Source organism: Colius striatus, chromosome 3 (assembly GCF_028858725.1).
Source record: "Colius striatus isolate bColStr4 chromosome 3, bColStr4.1.hap1, whole genome shotgun sequence".
Lineage (NCBI taxonomy): Eukaryota > Metazoa > Chordata > Aves > Coliiformes > Coliidae > Colius > Colius striatus.
Window position 1 is genome coordinate 33234967 of NC_084761.1, and position 18541 is coordinate 33253507.

An 18541-nucleotide genomic window follows, 5' to 3' on the forward strand; every position below is an offset into this window, starting at 1 on the left:
AACTTGAAGTTGTTTAGCTTCCACTTTCAGATGTAATTACCTGTTTAATTCTACATTGAAGAGCTCTGTTCTGTGACATATATTTACTCTTTATAGATGCTTATAAACACAGAGCAAGTCAGTTGTTTCCAGTTGAAAATATACCAGAACAGGAAACAGACTATACTATTTATCTTGCTGAGAAAATAAACTTATTACTCCCTGTATGTATCTGATGTCTTGTGACATACAGGATGAACTCTTTATATGGATGTATGCTTACCAAACTGGAGATGGAATATTTTTTTTTTATAAAAGCCTTTCATTTTGTGCCTGTGATTGATTGTTAGTGCAGAGATGAAGATTTTATTACATCCCAAACCACAGTAATTATTCCTTCCAAGTTTGAATTTACATTTGCAGAATTCATGTTTGCACTGAACCGTTACCTGTTTTGTGCTCAAACTTACTGGAGGTATAAAAACATGGATCAGAATGCCCCCTTCTTAAAATGTATTTATAAAGGAAACATTAGAGGATTTTTTTTTAAGCATTGTATCCATCAAGAAAGCTTTCCATGTAAATGAAAATGTAATCCTCACTTAAAATAGAACTTTTCTTGCATTCTGATGATAAATATCCCTAGAAGCATGAGTACTGTACAAACAATTCACAGAAAATGAACTGTGTTTTACCTCTGGAGCTGAATCTCAAAGCTTATTCGCTCAAGTTGAACTGAACTCTAATGAATTAGTGACTCTTCAATTTCCACTTAAAAGAAGTGACATAATTTCATTAGCCTAAGGTGAGCTTCAGGGTTCTTAAATAGCCCATTCTTTCAGGTCTTCACAGAAATTTATCCATAATACATACCCTCAGGCTATTAGAGCTCCATCAGCACTTGACAATAACTAGTTCTATTGCTCAAAACAACAGCAGATTGAAACCAAAATACAAGATTAAACTATCAGGTTAACTGAAAAATAGCTTCTGAATATTTTTACAGATAACTCATTGAACTATAGGAAAACATTTTAAAGACTAAACCCTGGTGCTTCTTCTGACTTCATTTTAAAAAATAAATAGCAGTCTGTCCTCTAGCTACTTCTAGGTACTTGGGGGGGATTTACCCAGAAGGAAGCTTTCATTCAGCCTGTGGCCTCTTCTCAGCATGGTCAAGGAGCAGCTGTTTGAGACACAAACACACCCAGAACAGCTGAGCACCTGCTTCATGCAAACAAACATGGAAGAATGAGGATGGTAAAGAAGAAAATATCTATGACCCTGTTGATAGGCATACAGCAGTCTCATTCCCCCCTTCCAGCATACAGCATGCTGGAAAATATTGCAAGACTCCGAAGAGCACCTTGTGATGTACTCCACTTACGTATCAATGCAGCTTCTAATGAGTGACATGTAATGAGTGTCAGCATGAGTGCACTGGTACAGGAATGCTCCAGTAACTCACAACCATCACCCACTTCAAAACAGACTACTGCTGACAACACCCTAGACTGGAGACAAAGCTTAAAAAGCAGCAGAGAATCAAGAGGAGACTGAGGGGGAATCTTATTAATATTTACTAAATGGTGGGTGTCAGGAGTTTGGGACATCCCTTTTTCCATAGTAGCTAGCAACAGGAGAAGGGGTAATGGGATGAAGCTGGAACACAGAAAGTTCCACTTCAATATAAGAAAAAACTATTTCACTGTTCAGGTGATGGAGCCCTGGCACAGGCTGCCCAGAGGGGTTGTGGAGTCTCCTTCCTTGGAGGTCTTCAAGACCCACCTGGACATGTTCCTATGCGACCTGATCTAGGTGAACCTGCTTCTGCAGGGGGGTTGGACTAGATGATCTCTAAAGGTCCCTTCCAACACTATCATTCTATGATTCCATGATTCTGTGATAGGAGCTCTACCATATGTCAGTGTGCTTCCCCCCAAATTGTGTTAGAAAAACCCTAATCTTCCTATATTACTCACTTTAGAATGTGAAGGAACAAAATGAGAAAGATTAGAGAGTAAGGATTTTTTTAAATGAATTTAACCAATTAAATTGATTTTAATCAATTATCATTTTATACTAATTATTCTGATTCAAAGATACACTTACCTCCTACTCATGGAAGTGAAATAATAACACCAGTTACACACTCACCAAAAAAACAACTCCTTCACCTGCTCATCATTCCTTCCCAAATAAAACACACCGATCTTGCAACATGGAGATAACCACAGTGAAACAGCAGAAGTTCCATAAACCTAAGCTTTATCAGACCAATTTAAACAGTCAAGGGATTTTTATATCAAGTACAGCTCAACCTTGAATCTGAAGCAACCTACTTGCCTTCTGTTGTAGTTTTGCCTGGGCCAGGTTTTGTTAGTGGGGGAGGCTACATGGGTGCCTTATCTAAACAAAGAGTTGCCAGAAGCTTTCCCTGTAGTTGATAGGGCTAATGCCAGTCAGTTCTAAGATGGACCCAGGGCTGACCAAGGCCTGGTCAGTTAGTGATGGAGGTAATGTCTCTGTGAATAATGTATTTGAGAAGGGGAAGAAGGTGCTGCACAGTCGCTAAATTTCAGCAGCAGCAGAAGGGAGTGGGAATGTTAGAACATTCCCGCAGACACCAAGGTCAGTGGAGAAGGAGGGAGAGGACGGTCTTAGGCCCTGGAAGAAAGATTCCCCTGTGACCTGTGGTGCAGCCCATGGTGAGGCAGCTGTGCCCCTGCAGTCCATGGAGGCCACTGGGGAGCAGAGATCCACTCGCAGCCCATGGAGGACTCCACGCAGGAGCAGGTAGATGCCTCAAGGAGGCTGTGACTCCATGGGAAGCTCACCCTGGAGCAAGTTACTGGCAGACCTGGAAGCCTGTGTGGAGAGAGGAGCTCACTCCAGAGAGCAGGTCTGCTGTCAGGACTTGTGATCCCTTTTCTCCCCAAGTTGAGTCTATTTTGCCCGTGATGTAATTTGCGACTGATCTCCCTGTTCTTAGCTCACAAGCCTCTCTCCCCTATCCAGTTTAGGAAGGGGAGTGACAGAACAACTTAGTGGGCATCTGGCACCCAGCCAGGGCTAAACCACCACACCTTCAAAGGAGTCAGTCAGTGTCTCTGCCCAGAAGCAAAATAAAAATCTCTTCAGTCCAATAAATTTATTTAAAACCAGCACTCAATGTATAAGTGCAGACAAAAGTAAAGCTACGCAACATATAAGTTTAACTTCTGTTGTATCATGAGCAAAGAAAAAAGGGGTGTCTGTCAAACAGATAGGGATACAGTTATCTCAAAATGAAATCGTGTCTTCTCAAAACTGTTCCAACTGAAAGTGTGAACACATAGGTATTTTTCTATTCCATGTCAGTACCTAATAACAACACAAATCAAAGTTCAGTAAAAGTAAACCTGTTACTTGAGGTGTTGAACAGAAAAGCACATATTCGTGTGCATACACATGCTAGATGGGATTAAAACCTAACTTGCATTCCCAAAATTAAGACCTCTGACAGTGTAAGGGTTAGTGACAGCTTTAGGGCTTATTGGCTTGTTTAATCACCACCTCTGTGAATGTTTACATGCTTTCTTTTGTTTATTTTTTCCTGCCAGTTTCCTGATCATATTCTAGGCAGCCTTTGATATATGCCAAGGAAAGCAGGAGATGAGAAAGAGCAACTTGATGTCAAAGTGCTGCTTACTCCAGAATGACTAGCAATTGCTACAAACTGATCAAACTGTATATATGTAATACAAGACACAGCTCTTTAGTGCTCATAAAATGAAACTGATTTCAATGAACTAGAAACAGATGGGACAGTGACTATGTAATAGGTACAGAAATCACTTATGGAAACAAAAATGAAGATAATAATTATAATCTTCAATGACTTCTTGTTAAATTCATACTATTGTGCTACCAAAATATCTTAAACATATTGAGGAACCTGTTTTGTATAGAAAGAGCTCCCCATATGTACGATGAAAGTCTTCCAAAAATATGCATAAGCACAAATTCCATGAATTTAACAGATTCTTTGTTAACATCTTACAGTCTCCAAACTTGAATACAGCAGGAATAGTGTTATTTAATTCACATGTCAGTAGAGTGAACATTAGCTAAGGAGAAAGAAGAGAATTTTTATAATTTAAACAAAGTTCTAAATTTAGAGAACGATTCTAACATTTATCACTTTCTGTACTCTCTTCAATTATGCATTAACCACAAGCAAAGTGGTTTTGGAGGAGGAAGGAGAAAATTCATTATAACAACACTCAAGCAGTGTAAAAGTTGTGGGTGATTAAATAAGTGCCATACTTAATTCCACGTTTTTATTTAGCAAATAAACATAAAATGACCTGTTCCTAGAGAGGTTTTCTTGAAATTACATGAAATTATGTTTCTGGCCACCTATAGTCATTGCTAATTTAAAGATGCTTTTGAGATAATTAATTAACTTGAAAACATTAGCTGAATTAAAATTTGTGATGTCATGTTCTGTCACTGTAAATCCCCATCATGTTTAAATGTTCAGAGACACTGTTGTTTAGTAAAAGAAATGACAAAATATTGAACCAATACAGTATCTAACAGAAAATCAGCACAACAACCTGTGTTGCAACTTGGAAGTGAATGAACATCAGCAGTACACAGCATAATACTCCTGTAATTATTTGTACTTACTGTTTTACAATCTGCTTAGATGCTGAGTGTATTTTGAACACAAAAACCTTACACAGTGTTATTTCCGTGTTTCTACAGTGACGGCAAACTTAATAGATCTCAATTATCAACAAATTATTCAATGTACTATGGTCATATGTATGTACCGGTATAATCTTTTATCTCTAAAGGATGCTTCTAAAACTATATGCAAGCAGTAGCAACGGAATACTGTATTAAACAGAATCACTGATGGCTTTACATTAAATTATCAAGGTTTCCAGAAGGTATTAGACATTCACAGTATTTTCAGTACAATCATAGAATCATGGAATCATAGAATGTTAGGGGTTGGAAGGGACCTCCACAGATCATCTAGTCCAACCCCCCTGCAGAAGCAGGTCCACCTAGATCAGGTCACGTAGGAACATGTCCAAGCGGGTCTTGAAGACCTCCAAGGAAGGAGACTCCGCAACCCCTCTGGGCAGCCTGTGCCAGGGCTCCGTCACTCTCACAGTGAAATAGTTTTTTTGTATATTGAAGTGGAACTTTCTGTGTTCCAGCTTCATCCCATTACCCCTTGTCCTGTTGCTAGCTACTATAGAAAAATGGGATGTCCCAACCTCCTGACACCCACCATTTAGATATTTATAAATGTTAATAAGATCACCCCTCAATCTCCTCTTCTCCAGACTAAACAGCCCCAGTTCCTGCAGCCTTTCCTCATATGAAAGATGTTCCATTCCCCTGATCATCTTGGTGGCCCTGTACTGGACTCTCTCCAGCACTTCCCTGTCCCTCTTGAGCTGGGGAGACCAGGACTGAGACATAGGACTCCCGATGAGGCCTCACCAGGGAAGAGTAGAGAGGGAGAAGAACCTCCCTTGACCTTCTGACCACACTGTTCTTGGTGCATCCCAGGATGCCATTGGCCTTTTTGGCCAAGATGTCACATTGCTGGCTCATATTTAGCTTATTATCAATCAGGATTTCCAGGTCTCTCTCTGCAGAGCTGCTCTCCAGCAGTTCGACCCCCAGCCTGTACTGGTGCATGGCATTGTTCCTTCCCAGATGCAGGACTCTGCATTTGTCCTTGTTGAACCTCATGAGGTTCTTCTCTGCCCAATGCTCAAGCCAGCTGAGATCCTGCTGAATGGCAGCACAACCTTCTGGGGAATCAGTCAGTCCTCCCAGTTTGGTGTCATCAGTGAACTTGCTGATGGTACACTCTGTCCCCTCATCCAGGTCATTGATGAAGATGTTGAACAAGAGTGGCCCCAGAACCAAACCCTGTGGAACTCCAGTGGCCACAGGCCTCCAACTCGATCACCACCCTCTGGGCTCTGTCATTCAGCCAGCTCTCAATCCACCTCACTGTCCACTCATCCAAGCCACAGTGCCTGAGCTTTCTGATGAGGATGTAATGGGAGACAGTGTCAAAAGCCTTGCTGAAGTCAAGGTAGATGACTCTCATTAAGGTAGATGACCCACATCTAGCCAGCCAGTTATGCACTCATAGAAGGCTATCATGTTGGTGAAACTGGATTTCCCCTTGGTGAAGCCATGTTGTCTCCCCCTGATAACCATCTTATCCTTCATATGTTCAGTGATAACATTCAGGATGACTTGTTCCATCACTTTTCCAGGGATGGAGGTGAGGCTGACAGGCCTGTATTTTTCTGGGTCATCCTTCCTGCCCTTTTTGAAGTCTGGCGTGACATTGGCCTTTCTCCAGTCCTCAGGCACTTTGCCTGTCCTCCATGATTGTTCAGAAATGATGGAGAGAGGCTTAGCAATCACATAAGCCAGCTCCCTCAACACTCTAGGATGCATCCCATCAGGACCCATTGACTTATGAGCCTTAAGCTTGGCCAAAAAGTCTTTAACCTCTTCCACCCAGGGAAAGTCCTCTGCTGTCCTGGCCATCCTATTATCCTTGCTGGACTGGGCTTCCCAAGGGCCAGCCTTGGCTATAAAGATTGAAGCAAAGAAGGCATTCAGAACTTTGGCCTTCTCTGCATCCTCAGACACCAGGGCACCCTCAGTGTTTAGCAGTGGGCCCACATTACCCCTCGTCGTCCTTCTGCTGCTGATGTACTTGAAAAATGCCTTATTACTGTCCTTAACATCCCTGGCTAAATTTACTTCTAGAAGGGCTCTAGCCTTCCTAGTTGCACCCCTGTATGCCCTGGCAATGTTCCTACACTCTTCCCAAGAAGCCAGCCCCTGTTTCCACCTCTCATAGCTGGCTACTTTCTGCCTGAGTTGTCCCAGCAGATCCTTGCTCATCCATGGAGGCCTCCTACCTCCTTTTCCTCCTTTCTTGCGCATTGGGACACACTGATCCTGGGCTTGGAGGAAGTGGTGCTTGAAGAGTGACCAGCTATCATGGGCATTTCTGTCTTCTAGAATCATATGAGATCTGTCCAAGTAGATCTTTGAAGAGGTCAAAGTCGGCTCGCCTGAAATCCAGGGTCATGGTCCTGCTTTGTGTTCTGCCTCTTCCACACAGGATCTTGAACTCTACCATCTCATGGTCGTCGCAGCCGAGGTTGCCTCCAACCTTCACATCCCCAACCAGGCCCTCCTTATTTGTCAGTACCAAGTTCAGCAGCACACCCCTCCTTGTTGGTTCCTCGATCATCTGCGACAAGAAGTTGTTGCCAACAGTCCGTAGGAACCTCCTGGACTGCGTGTGCTTGGCTGTGTGGCTATCCCAGCAAATATCAGGGTGGTTGAAGTCCCCCATGAGGACCAGGGACTGTGATCATGAGGCAGCTCTGAGCTGTCTGTAGAAGGCCTCATCCACATCCTCCTCCTGATCAGGTGGCCTGTAGCAGACTCCTACAACAATATCACCTGCCTTGCCCTGCCCATTAACTTTTACCCATAAGCACTCAACTCTCTCCTCATCCCCACCCGGGCACAGTTCATTACACATTAATTGCTCTCTCACATAGAGAGCAACTCCACCTCCACGCCTTGTCAGTCTGTCTTTCCTGAACAATGCATAACCCTCCATGGCTGTGCTGCAGTCATGGCAGCTGTCCCACCATGTCTCTGTGACCACAATGAGGTCGTAGCCCCACATCTGCACCCACATCTCCAGTTCCTCCTGCTTATTCCCCAGGCTGCGTGTATTGGTGTAGAGGCAGCGCAGGGGCTTACTCAAACACACAGGTTCCCCTGGGCGGGTGCAGGAGGTTCCTCCCCAGTTTGGCTCTTTCTCAGGGTGGTCAGCCTTCTGGATCTCAGCCCAGCGTGCAGATGAAGGGCACTTATCATTGCATTCCCTGTCCTGCCCTGTTTCCCAGCTAGAGGGGAAGCTTGTTCTGTTTTGCTTCTCTCCCCACCCCCCCAAGTTCCTTAGTTTAAAGACCTCTTTATTAAATTTGCTAGTCTACTCCCAAATAATCCAGTGTCTTTATCTAAGAGATGAATCCCATCCCGTCCTATGAAGCTGTAGTCCCCAAGGAAGGATCCATTGTCTAAGTACCCAAAGCCTTCCCACTGGCCTCTCAGCCAGGAGTTCACTTGGCTTATTTTTCTATTGCAAATTCCTCCTTTATCTCTAGTGAACAGGATAGAGGAGAAAATAACCTGAGCCCCTCTACCTTTTACCTACTCCCCCAAGGATTTAAAATCCATCTGGATCCTGGAGATGTCATGCCTCATGACATCATTCATACCTACATGGAGCACAAGTAAGGGGTAGTAGCCTGCATCCCTGATGAGCCATGGCACTCTCTCGGCCACATCCCTGATCTTGGCTCCAGGCAGGCAGCACACCTCTCTTGACTCCCTACCTGCTCCACAGATGGGTCTCTCAGTGCCTCTTAGGAGTGAGTCACCCACAACAAGTACCCGTCGCCTCTTCCTATGATGTCCATTACCTATTGCAAGTGGAGCAGCTGATGGGTTGTTTAGTGGGTTTTTTCTCCTTTTGGAACTTGCTCGTCAAAGTCCCTTGTTGCCAGTGCCTCATACTTATTTGCAGTGGGCACTCTGGAAGGAGGGCTTTGAAGATGAGCCTTTGTCTTTCTTTGTCTACAATCAGTAAGCTATTTTCACTTAACACTAAGCAAATGCTTATGTGGCATAGGGTAGCACTGAACAAGCTGATTTAGTCACTAGCAGTGCTGGGCTCATTAAGGCTTCCTAAGAAATAGTATTTATTTAAGTAATACTGTCCTTAATGGAAACATGCAACTTGCATCACCAAGGCTGGTGAGCTCATCCCAGCAATCTCTGGGAGGAAATATATTATGCTCTACCATTATCTCTGGTGGCACAATGGGAAAAAGAAAATGAAACCACCTTTAGACAGGTAAGACTAGCTTTTCCACTCCACTGACACTATGGATCACAATGAAAAATTAAGCTGGTGCCCTAGAAGGATGTGAATCTTACTGAACATTGTGCATTGTGTCAGTATGAATCATGACAGTATTAGTTCTGCACTGCTACAAAAGAATATCTATAATCACACCTAGGTTACCAATACATGTCAGTGAACACACATTCTGCCATTTATTTTTTTGAAGTGTCATAAAAACAAAATGAGTATTTATTTAAAGAAAAAAAAAAACTTAAAAGAAATTTAGTTAACCATTCCTTAGCTTTCCAAGATCTGCAGTCAGTATCTAAAACTCATGGCTTTAGAAAACGAGGCAAACAAATTTCTCCCATAGCTTTAACTCTGAACCCGATTCCTAAGTTTCAGGACAGTCTCAGGAATTCTGACCAATCTCAGTGTCTGTCTAGGTGCAGGTTTCAGAATTTATAGAGAACCGGAGGACAGGCAAGCCGGTAACTTCTTTAATCTCACAATTTAATTGAGGTCCTCCACGGACAGTACATAGTTGCTCTAGAAATATTCCAAACAGCATCCAAAACCTTGGTATTTAAAAGGAGATGCACAGGCTCTCTGAGAGAATAAAAAATCCTTAAGAAAGACAGGCAGGTTCCAGATAAGGACACAAAACAAATGCAGAAAATAACTACACAGAAAGTTTCTAGGGCCCATAAACAAAATGAAAAATTAAACACTTGAAGCCTGTACAGCAGTTCAGACTTTTAAGGAATGCATATGGAAGCTTGTTTTTTATTAAAAAAATCCCCACCAAACGAACAAAAAACCCCTAAGCAAAATTCTAGTCATACAAGAAACCCTCTGTATCAAGCCATAGTGCATGAATGTTATGAACAAGCTAATGCTGTACAAACTTCACCAACTGGCAAAACACACACCACATTAAATGAACCTCAGAATTTTCTTTTAAAGTCATGTATTTCTTGTGATTTTATTTCCTTTTCTGAATTTTTCCAAATCCATGGAATAAAAAAAGAATTAAACCCAATACTATTACTTTCCATGCTTTTCACCTGTAGCATCTTTATGTGCCACCTGCAAAGTTTAACAGGACTGTTGCCAGTATCTTACCATTAAGTTAAAAATTCAAAATGACCAAGATTGCTCTCTCTAAAGAGCACACCATTGGGTTCTATTTTAGTTTTAAGGTTTCATCTGAAAGCACATCCATCTAACGTTCATCTTTGAAACTGGATATATAAATTAAGATATTTACATCTTAAAAAGGGCTAAAATGAAAATTATACCTCTCAGTGTCAAGTTTCATTATATTTTAAAGCATACTTTGTCTTACTCAGGTGATTTCTCCACAGAATATACTTTACCTTTCAATCGAGGACTATGCACGTGCATTCTTTGCAGATGAAGATTTATTGGAATGAATTCTAATGTTTTTTCTCCTTTGCTACAGCTTGATTTGAAAGACGAACCTGGAAAGCAAAAGTTTAAAGAATCATTATCTTAAGCACCCAGCAGATGTTTTGTCTTCTTTTTAATGCGAGGACAGTACTTGTATGTCAGGAATCTTCTTTAATTTACTTTTAATGTGTAATTGTATATTAGAAGAATGGTTCACTAACTGAGTCTCAGCATGTATCCATATTGGAAGCAACAGAACAGCTTTTAATCCACAGAACAATCTAATTTCTTACTCTAGGTGACAGATATTTTTTTCCTACTGTCTGAAATCAGTCTGCAGTCTGCTGGAAACAATGTCAGAGTCAATGTGCATCATGTTTATTCTGTGCTAAAAACACCGGGGTACAGAGATATAAACTCCTGCTCACCAAGTAACTTTTTTTTTTCTTCAAATGAAAGTATCACATTGACTAGGTTATGCAATCTTCATTGGAAATTCAAATAAAGCAACATAAACTAGCTTAAGAAAAGCTATAAATCAGTTTTCTTTCTAAAATGCCAGAATCATAGGAAGCTCTGGAAAAAAATAAAACAAATCTGGTTGCATACTTCAAAAGTATGAGATTATGTGTAACTCTGTGGTCACAAGAAGGAATATAATTACAGCTTGACAGTCTGAAAATGTAATTTACCTGGAGATATTTGATATGGCGCATATATATATATATATATGTAAAAAAAACCCGGTGTAGATTATTAAAGAAAGGTGGTCCTATCTTCTGGCAGTCCAGTGTTCACTTAGACCATTTTTTCAGCACCCTATCATTTTGACAATTATTAATCATTTGGACTAAATGTCCTCTGATTTAGATAGAAATTTTTTTAAAAGTAACTTTGGAAAAGTTGAACATTTTTTTTGAAAAATAATAATAATAAAAAATTAAAATTCCCCATTTTGACTTACTCAATCAGGATTTGCTACAGATTATCACTCAAAACTGCCACAGACTCCAACTGGACTAAACACTGAGTGTGCCAATGCAAAGCACATGGTCACCAACAATGTTCCAGATCAGTCAAGCCTGCTTTGGCTGGTACCTAAGCTTAGTAACTTAAAATAATAATTGAACAAATATTAGGAGTAAAGGTAGCAAGAAAGCAATTGATAAGAGTCAAAGATTTATATTTGGCAGAAAACCCAGGGATGCAAGCTAAGACCAGGAGTCATTGATGACAAGGAATAGCAGTGGAAACCTGAATCTGTAAAGTGCAGAAAGACAAAATTATGGGAGTGCCAAAGGTGACTTGTACAGCATTAGAAAAGAACTATGAATAGTGCAGGTGAGGATAGTAATTCATTAGGAAAGAAATCAGAAAGGGGGCAGATTATTTGTGAGAATTCATCTGAGATGAAGATCAAATCTTAAGGAAGGATAACTGAGACAAGGAAGCTCTGAGGGACTACAAGAATAATATGATGACAGCAGATTAAAATGGACAGGCAAAAGAAAAGTAGGAGGGAGAAGAACCTGCTCTCCCTGGAATACACTTCTGTCTTGAGCTACAGTAGAACACATGCATCATTGCTGAGTCTTTTCTGTTTTCAGGGAAAACGTGTGAAGCAAGAATCCTTTCCTGTCCAGTGCCAGAAACATAAGGGATAACCACCACCTATTGCTATCAGTTATTCTGTCTGCTCCTGTATGAGAGATCTATGCAGTGGAATTAATAGCTCAATCTGTGTTTACCAGTATTGTCCATATGATAAAACTGTTTTTCAGTATAGTTTGTTTGTTTTTAAACAACTTGGTAAATGGTATTTAAACACAAAGAAAATTAAATTCCCTCTATTAAAACAGTTATTACCGTTGAAAGATTAAACTTTCCAAAGTTAGGAAATAGCAGAATATAAATGCAACCTTCGTCTGACATCCACCTGAAGAGGAACTGTGAAATAGACTTCAATGATGTATCACATAGTAGGTTTTTCCAGCTCATTAAATGTTTAGGGTCTTTGCTACCCACTTTAGAAGTAGTGATTCAATATTTTGTTTCCAAGTTTTACTTTGGTATCTGGATTCAAATATATTGCATACATCTCCCACAAAGACAGAACTAGTAATTCCCTCAAATCTATCCATTGTGTGCATCACAACAGTTTCTAAGGGCTTTACAAATATTTATAGAATAATTGTAACTGTCTGAGTTAAAGAGTTACAATTTTATCCATTCTAATGGCAAAGAATAACTTAGGGTCAAAGCATTTAAGAGACAAAGCATCAGTACAAGACACAGAGGTCTCATTCTGCAGAGCATGTATTATAATGCAACATCATATTCCATTTTGAAAGCACAGCTCTCACTGAGCTGAATTGACATCTGTAAGTATTGAGTATTTCTGCAAAACAGCTTGCATCTATTGCTAGGCTTCCAAAAAAGAACACACACTAACCACTTTGGAAGTCTGATTTGCCTAGTATTATATAGGAACTTTGTGAAAGAAGCAGGGACAATGTCCAGTTCTCCAGAGCAAAACTGAACTGTCTTAACCTTGATTGCCTTTTCTTTTCCTTCTATGGCCAGAGGAATAATAGAATTTTCAGTTCGATGCCTGAAATGGGAAAAAAAACCCCAAAACCAGAGGTGAAAAAAAGAGAAATCTTTTCAGGTCAAACTGAAATAAACAAAAAAGTTTCAAAGATCTCTTTTTCCCAAAATTACTAAATCTGTGTTTCAATTAACTTGAAATTACTTAATTTGATGTTACCTAACCCATTTAGGTTCCTGTTACTGTCTTTCCTTGAAATAAAAATACTTGGCATTCTCTAAAATTCTCTCCCATTTTTGAGGATAAAAGTATTTGCCAAAATAGCTCATATTTGAAAGTCTTAACTTCCTTAAATCTTCACTTTCACTAAAAATGCTGCTAAGCCAAAGTTGGTGTCTAACAGTGTCAGTCTCCTGATACTTTCTCTCAATTTTAAAATGAAATTAAATAGTCTACTAACAACAGCCTTCTCCATTAAATTCCCAAATAGCTGAGTTGAATGTGAAGTAGGTACCTCTCAAAACCCAACACGTGATTGTATGGGAGGAATGTGGGAGTATTTTGGAAAAAAAAATATTTGCAGTTGTTCTCTTCCCTTCTGTACACTGCTTCAGAGTGAACAGTCTCCCCTGGTGCTGATATAAAAGGAGGTAGAAAATATGCACATCTGCATAACTTAAATGGAGTTGGCCCTTTAGAATTGTTTGTGATGAGATAAACGTAAAAAGCTCCTTATTAAAGGAAAGCAATTGTTCAGTGAGTCAAAGCAAAGATGCTAAATTAACCTTGCTTGTGCTGTACCAAGCCAGGAGAAGAGTGTAAATGAATTGCTGTTTCAAATATCTCTGTCTGCCAACATGGTAGTGAAGTAAAGGCAAAAGCACTTGATGGCTTTCCTAGAAGAAAGTGGACAGTTGACCTTGTCTTAAAATCAGGCTTCCTAAAATAAAACAATTTTGCATCTGGGGCTAGATAACAGAAGTCTGGTCTAGTTTAGGAAACAAACCTTGTTGAATTCTTAAGCAGAGGTACTGCTGAATGCCAAGTTTCCCTACTAGGATGGATGCCTGTTTCCAAGCAGATCTGGATCTCCAGTGCAGACGTGTTGGTACTCCAGAACACTGCAATTTTCAAGCCATTTCAGAATGGAAGGAACTGCTTCAACTCAAACTCATGTAATGTGATGACTAAGATAAACTAAGAAGCCTACACAGGCCAATTGCAAAGCAAAATGTTTTTTGGCATAAGTCTCTGACAATGGAAAAGCAAATACTGTGTTGAAATATGTTGACCTGAAAAGCCTGAGAAAGTTGTGCTCACATTTCTAATCTTAGCATTTTCTACTTTGTGAGTACTTAAACTTCTATTCTAGTCTCTGCAATGTTCAACACTATTTTGTTGTGTAGCTACATTATAAAGTCAAATATATGCCTATAGTGCATTCTAATCAAACACTATAATCTTGGGGTTTAAAGTCACAACATGTACTGTTTATGGAGAAAGACGATCCTAAATGGGAATGGAAGAGGAACTGAGATAACCTTAAAACATTCAATGAATATTATCCCCATCTACTCTACTCCTTTGAAAAAAAAAAAAAGATGGGAGGGACAAACTTCCGAAAACTGTGTGCCTCTGTTTCACAGAGAATTGCAATTACTTCTTACAAATGATCTAGGAACAAAAAAAATCTGGATAAAGGCAAATACTGGACAGCAGAAGCATACAAGACTCTGTTCTACATTGGTTTACTTCTGGGCAGTTAAATCCTGCATTGTCTACAAGATCAAAATGCAGATTTGAGATTTTAACCCATCCCACTTTCTAACTTTAAGGTGTTAGTCCCCTACGGAACAACTTTAGAGACACTCAAAGGATTTATCATCTAATTTAATTTCTGATTTAATAAGAATAAAAAATATATCATGCAGGGTTAAAAGTAAATTTTGCCTTTGTTAGAAGGGCTAGGCTATTACTTGGCTTTAGAATGTGCACATATTCCACTGATCACAATAAAATAAGTTTTCCAGTGTTAAAATTAAATTTTCACACAAGATGCAAAATCAGGCATTTTCTGAATATAAGCAAGTATTTTGCTTGCACTGTATTAGTAGAAGGGGGAAAAAAGTGTTGCTGAAGAAATGAGATTTAGACAGGTACCTGAGTGTTAGCCTGCAAATTGATACCTCTTCATTACTTCTCATCTTTACTATAAAAGCTTGCTTTCACTTTCTGCTGCAAAAAGTTGATTGTTCCATTTCTCATTACACACACTAGATACATGCAAATAGATTTCTTTTGACTATGCAGAAAGTTAGAAATAATTAGGAAAATACTACAAATTCTCCATAAATATACATGAGATATTTCAAAATATGTTTTCATCGTTTATATTTTTATTTTAAAAAACACTAATAATCATAATATATCTCTTTTCCAGAAATACTCCAGGATGTAATCTTCTGTATACATAACACAATGCAGTGTTTACCTCTGACGTACACTGCTATGTCTGCACACACACAATTGAGTGAGTAAGGCCACAGTGGAAACATAAAATGGAAAGAATATAGAGTGAAACTGCAGATGCAAGCAATAATGGCAGAACAGGCATCGAAAACATGTAGTTGAGATGGTGATTGTGAGGACTGGCATTAGAAATCTGACATCAGGCAGAAAGCAGTGCCAACAGCATGGCTGTGGTAGTAATTCAGGACAAATATGTCCATTTCTTTCCAGAACATCTCAAAAACTGGGAGGACCAGCAGAAAGAGGCAGAAAGGCATGCTATACACAGATGTCTTTTTTTTTTTCTTAAAATAGTGTTACGCAGGAAATAATCTGGCAGTCTCACAAATAAAAAAGGATTATTATAGTTCCTTGAATGATTGGTGAACAATCAAAACAGATACAAAATAAGAAATAATTTGTGCCGCAGCCTTTTCTTGTTCTTTTTATGGGTAAGAATTACTATGGGAGGAGAAGACCAGTTGCCTTTTCTGCACGCTTATCAGAGAAGCTGTCTTATTCCACCGGCATGGAGACACCACGGTATGTTACAGCCCCACAGGACCACAAAGTTCGAGCAGATATTAATTGAACAAGCATCCAGTGCACATTAGAACAGGAGACCACTGTCTCCACATGAAAAACAATCAGGGCAGCACACACTGCTATTTCTGAACTGCAGACAGAATACCCACTCCACATTAACTCTGTGCCTTTCTGATGTACGGTGGGTAACAAGAAATACTACACTAATGATATGCAAAGCACAGTTAGATGTTACTGCTATCCTGTAGACTGTTAAATGTAACTTAAGATAGGTTTCAAGAAAAAACTCAGAAAACTACCTCTGAGGCTGGTTTCAATTGGCAACTGGTATTCAATATCAGCAAAGCAGTATATTCAAGGGAATGTGCAATTAAAACACACCCATTCGCTTCTCCAAATTTTTTTAGCTGCTGTGAAACCAACGTACCACGCTAATTGTGAAAAACTGCTGCAATGCATGAAAAAAACTTTAGATGAGGAAATAAGGTACCCATATCTCAGAAATATGATTAGAAACATTTCATTTTTATGTGTTTTATTTCTGCCAAAGCCGATATTTAATAACAATCAGTCTAATCAATTCTTAACTGCTCCAGAAAAGGAGAAGCTACTTTCATAGAAACATAGATCATACCTGTATGCTTTCCAAGCTCTGCAAGAGTATCCTGGTATATGCTCAACATCTGATCACAATGAGCAATAACACTTTTGCGCATATTGTCCCAGTGAGGATTAAGTTCTCCCAAGTCTTTAAGTTCCTGATTCCTGTATCAAAAAAGTAAAAAAGGGAGGCATTAATTATCTCTTTAATCTATTAACAATCATTGAAGTAACTGCAATTAAAACCAATTTGTTAAAAATACTCCAAAGCACTTCCTATCTGAAATAAAATCAGTATTCATGACAATTGTAAAATCTGCTGATTTAAGCTCTGCTCTTCTGCTACACAAGAAAGAAGGTCAAATCCGTGACTAGTACAGTAATTTGTGTTCAAAACTCATCTGGCATAAATGTAATAGCCTGCAAACTGAAATATTGTTTCTTCCCTAGAGATAAGAAGGCTTCCAGGCTCCAGAGAGTTGTCCCCTAAAACTTCATCTTCAGCCTTACTGCTGTGTTCATCAGGTGAAAACATCAGTGTTAGCGTGACCAGATATGTCACTGAAAATCCAGAGCGCCATGTTCAGAGCAAGTAACTTTTTGTGAACAAATATTAATTATCATTTTAGAGAATACAAAGTTTACTGATTTTCCAATGTTTGCAGCTTAGCTGTTTTGATACACTCTACTCTGCGGATCTTTCATATACTTCATAAACATGTTTTTAGCTTCATTTCTACATAAGTCAGTGTAACCAACACATCAGCCCTAAAACACATTTCTTTAGCATTCAAAACAAAACACACAAAAAAAACCCCCATCAATCCCCTAAAACTTAATCTTCAGCCTTACAGCTGTGTTCATCAGGTCAAAACAGCAGTGTTAGGGTAACCAAACATGTCACTGAAAATCCAAAAGGAAATCCTTTAGCAAATTATCAGTTTTCCTGTACACTCTTGAGAGCTGACCTGAGCGTAATAGAGATCACTTTAATTTCCTACACGAACAAGCATGGTGACAGTGCACTGGGCTTTCTGTTTGTTTTCCCCATCCCAGCATCATTTGGAGAAACCTGGTTTTAAAGAAACTGAAAAATGAAACATCTCAAGTCTTCAAACATTTGGAATTGTTCAAGGAAGTATTTGTGCAACACAATCAACTAGTTTTCTTCATTTTCCTCTAAGTATCAAGCAGCCTGATTCCCTGCAATTCTTGAAGTCTCAAAAAAACTTCCAGAGGACAGCTCTTGCATATAAGAAAATTATTGAAGGAAAAAATGGGAGTAGAGGAGGCAGAAAAGGGAAGAAAAAGACCAATGAGACTGTAACATAGATCTACACTTACTGCAACAGTTCTGACCACTAGCCATAAAGTCTTAAAATTATTTCTTAAACAGAAAAGCTCCACACTGACGCATGAATGATTTCCTCATTCTTACTAGCTTTGGATTAGAGTGAACAGTATTAGAATCTACATAGGCATAATAATGCTCCTGATTAACATGCCAAAGTCAAACAGACTGCAGTGGAAGTAGAATAGAGGCATTTTGTTTATACCTGTCCTTGAAAGTACCATAAAGGAAACAAAGATTGCAATACATGAACTCATTGGCAGTTTATTAATGGCATACGATTACTTTTTTCCATTTCATTCAACCCGAGAAGAACACAAAATATTTCAACTTTCCTCCATGGAAATAAACTAACAATGCTGTAGGATAAGAATCATCAGCAGTAAGAGGACAAACTCACCACTTTCAACTACCCCTTTCCTTGCAAGTTTTTAGCAGCTTAAAATGAGACATCCCATTACATGGAAACAGGTTTCCTCCTAAGAAAAGCTTGTATGATTTGGCAGGGTATACAAGTTTATTTATTACCAGGGAAGATCTTTTGGTCCTTAATATTTATCTTGTTTTATTTAATAGTTTCAGGAAAAAACGTTTAGACCTTCTGTGCTCCCAAACTATACAGGAA

At 39.3% G+C, this 18541-nt stretch overlaps 1 protein-coding gene across 4 annotated transcripts in view; it reads right to left on the bottom strand.

Annotated features, from left to right (window-relative positions):
* The window catches only part of INPP4B (inositol polyphosphate-4-phosphatase type II B), a 344498-nt gene that overhangs the window by 92623 nt on the left and 233334 nt on the right, over positions 1 to 18541 (bottom strand). For all 4 annotated transcript variants that reach the window (XM_061992339.1, XM_061992338.1, XM_061992341.1 and 1 more), the window contains 2 exons: positions 16600 to 16730; positions 10330 to 10434 (listed from right to left, as the gene is read on the bottom strand). In XM_061992339.1, the coding sequence (XP_061848323.1) occupies positions 10330 to 10434; positions 16600 to 16730 (236 nt within the window). The remainder of the gene's footprint in view (positions 1 to 10329; positions 10435 to 16599; positions 16731 to 18541) is intronic.